Genomic DNA, 3,017 nt, shown 5'->3' with positions numbered 1-3,017 from the left:
CCTAACCCTAGGCCTTTAACCCGAACCTAGCCCCTTAACCCTAACCCTAAAACATTACCTTATATAAAATATAAACATATAATACTAAACAACCTAAAACTACCTCGGGTACATATCTGTAGTACCTGATACGACAACGACCCCATCTGCAGCAGTAGCAGTGGCAGCAGTGGCAGCAGCAGCAGTAGTAGTGGTAGCAGTAGCAACAGTAATAGTAGTAGTAGCAGTCACAGCAGCAGTTGTAGCAGCAGTAGCCTAGTGGATGTAGTCAACGTTGGTTTATGCAGTGCATGCGTGGTGCGAGCGAGCGAGAGAGAGGGAGAGAAAAAGAAAGAGGGAGAGAGAAAAAGAAAGAGAAAGAGAAACAGAGCGCGATAGATGTCGCCTTGGCCGTTTACTGGTCTGCTTAGCATACACAGAGCGATAGACGAAGATGATGAATGGGTGCAAAACACGATAAAATCCTTTAATTACATTCACTGTAAATCTCCACGCTCTCGCTTTTCCGCATCCTTGTACATCGTTTTACTTTGCATCGTATATAGGCTATGAATAATGAAATTCTCGCGCGAATAAATATGTGTAAACGATGATGCGTATAAATTCTATGCGATGATCGCGACCGATGACGATCGTGCGAAGAATGGAAATAGACGGATGAGCGAAGAAGCGATAAAAGATGTCGACGTCAACACCTGATTTGACACTCGCGATGCGTTCTTCATATTTGCCCGCAGCTGGCAACGGTGCTCTCTAGTATGTAGACTGACTCTGCAAGTCGTTAAGAGTCAAATCACGGGCTCAACGGCCGCGGCTTCTCCCATCAGCGCATACTTCATCAGTCATCACAGAAAGCAGCGCCGGTCTACTGCTCACAGCGCTGTTAGTTCGTAGCTTTGAGCAGCTCGATCAGAGAGCTGACGGAAAACTGCAAAGAGCTCAGCGATGCTGTGATAAGTTTGCCTGCCAACAAACATTGTCTCTGACAGGAATTCTTCAAGAATCTCGCGAAAGCAGTGACAACACGTGCGGTGTCCCGTCGACCGATCAATTAGAATGAAAAGCTGGCAAAAGATGGAGTGAGATTATGGCGTATATCGCTGGGGAAAAGGGTCAGCGAGAGAGAGCGAGAGAGAGGTGGGAGAAAGAGAGAGAGCGAAAGAAAGAAGTGAGAGTGAGAGTGAAAGAGAGAGAGAGAGAAAGAAAGAAGAAAGAGAGAGAGAGAATGAGTGGAGAGAGAAAGAAAGAAAGAAGAAAGAGAGAGAGAGAGAATGAAGAGAGAGAGAGAGAGAGAGAGAGAGAGAGAGAGAGAGAGAGAAAGCAAGAGAGAGAAAGAAAGAAGAAAGAGAGAGAGAGAATAAAGAAAGAGAGAGAGAGAGAGAGAGAGAAGGAAAGAAAGAAGAAAGAGTGAGAGAAAGAGAGAGAGAAAATAAAGAAAGAGAGAGAGAGAGAGGAGAGAGAGAGAGAGAGAGAGAAAGAAAGAAGAAAGAGAAAGAGAGAGAGAGAGATAGGAGAGAGAGAGGAGAGAGAGAGAGAGAGAGAGAGAGAGAGAGAGAGAGAGAGAAAGAAAGAAGGAGAGAGAGCTGGGTGCGGTGGGTATAGGAGATAAGTGAGATCATAAAGAATCTCTCTCACTAGTGAGTGTATAGTATCAGGATATATGAATACGGGCAGTGCCTATAGACACTCACTATAAGCAGCAAGGCACCGGAAAGCAAATATAGAAGTGCACGTATACAATCATTCCATCATTAGATAGCGAGCGAATCTGCGAAATTGAAAAGAAGCCGGTGTCGGTTGTCGACTCGCTGCAAATTGAACTCGGAAGCCATCTTATGTTCTGCCGTTCACATCATGATTGTCTATTCTCGATTCATCGGAACCACGATGACGTCACGTGTCAATGGGAGGGCCAGCTCTCTTTCTCTTACTTTCTCTCTCTCTCTTTCTCTCTCGCTCTCTCTCGCGCGCGCTCTCTTTCTCTCTCTCTCTTTCTCCCCCCCTCTCTCTCGCTTTCTCTCGTGGTTCCTCTCTGATTTCCCCTCTCTCTCTCTCCATGACTCTCTTTCCTAGTGGCTCTCTCTCTCTCTCTCTCTTTGTCGCTGTCCTTTCCTCTCTCCCTTTCTTTCTCTCCTCCTCCGATTATCGCCTCCTCGTTCCCTCCCGTCCTGCCTTCCTCTCTTCCTTCATCCATCCCTTCCTTCCCTCCCCGTGAGCGGCCAGCAGCGCGTGACGAATATTGACATTAACGAGGAACGTTCTTGTGTTGTTTCAGGTTGCCGAGGTTACGATGGAGGCGGACATGCTGGTGGAGAAATGCACGCGGGAAGACAATGGCATGATCAACATATACGTGAGTTCACCGCATTTCGTTATCGTGTCTATGATCCGATATCTTCCACATTAGATCGAGTCGGGAGGGGAACAACGTTACACCGCATTGGGTTGAGGGAGTAAGAAGATTCATCAGGGGTCTCGTAATATAAAATCTATATTATGACACACATGATTTTATACCATGCTGTGTGGATTGTATGGGGGGGAGGTAAGAATTGAGAAAAAGAAAATGTCATGGTTAAGGACGTCACACGGATATCATGGGGACTCTACGGCAGTGGCAGCGCCTCGTGGTGGGTGAGGCATAGGCGTTAAAGGCGGTAACATCGCAGCAGTAGCAGTAACACCGCAGCAGTAGCAGTAACACCGCAGCAGTAACAGTAACACCGCAGCAGTAGCAGCAACACCGCAGCAGTAGCAGCAACACCGCAGCAGTAGCAGTAACACCGCAGCAGTAGCAGCAACACCGCAGCAGTAGCAGCAACACCGCAGCAGTAGCAGTAACACCGCAGCAGTAGCAGCAACACCGCAGCAGTAGCAGCAACACCGCAGCAGTAGCAGTAACACCGCAGCAGTAGCAGCAACACCGCAGCAGTAGCAGCAACACCGCAGCAGTAGCAGTAACACCGCAGCAGTAGCAGCAACACCGCAGCAGTAGCAGCAACACAGCAGCAGTAGCA

General features: G+C 47.9%; 1 protein-coding gene across 1 annotated transcript in view; it reads left to right on the top strand.

The window, feature by feature from the left end:
* Window positions 1–2,275: 2,275 nt before the first annotated feature.
* Window positions 2,276–3,017, top strand: part of LOC106815470 (protein kinase C-like 1) — a gene marked incomplete at its 5' end in the record, with an annotated part of 78,565 nt that continues 77,823 nt past the window's right edge. Inside the window, 1 exon segment of the mRNA XM_014819935.1 lies at window positions 2,276–2,353. Within this exon segment, the coding sequence (XP_014675421.1) occupies window positions 2,276–2,353 (78 nt within the window).

Source organism: Priapulus caudatus, unplaced genomic scaffold, assembly GCF_000485595.1.
Source record: "Priapulus caudatus unplaced genomic scaffold, Priapulus_caudatus-5.0.1 Scaffold1123, whole genome shotgun sequence".
Taxonomy (NCBI): domain Eukaryota; kingdom Metazoa; phylum Priapulida; class Priapulimorpha; order Priapulimorphida; family Priapulidae; genus Priapulus; species Priapulus caudatus.
The sequence above is the reverse complement of the archived record's forward strand: the minus strand, read 5'-3'. Positions and strand labels throughout refer to the sequence as shown.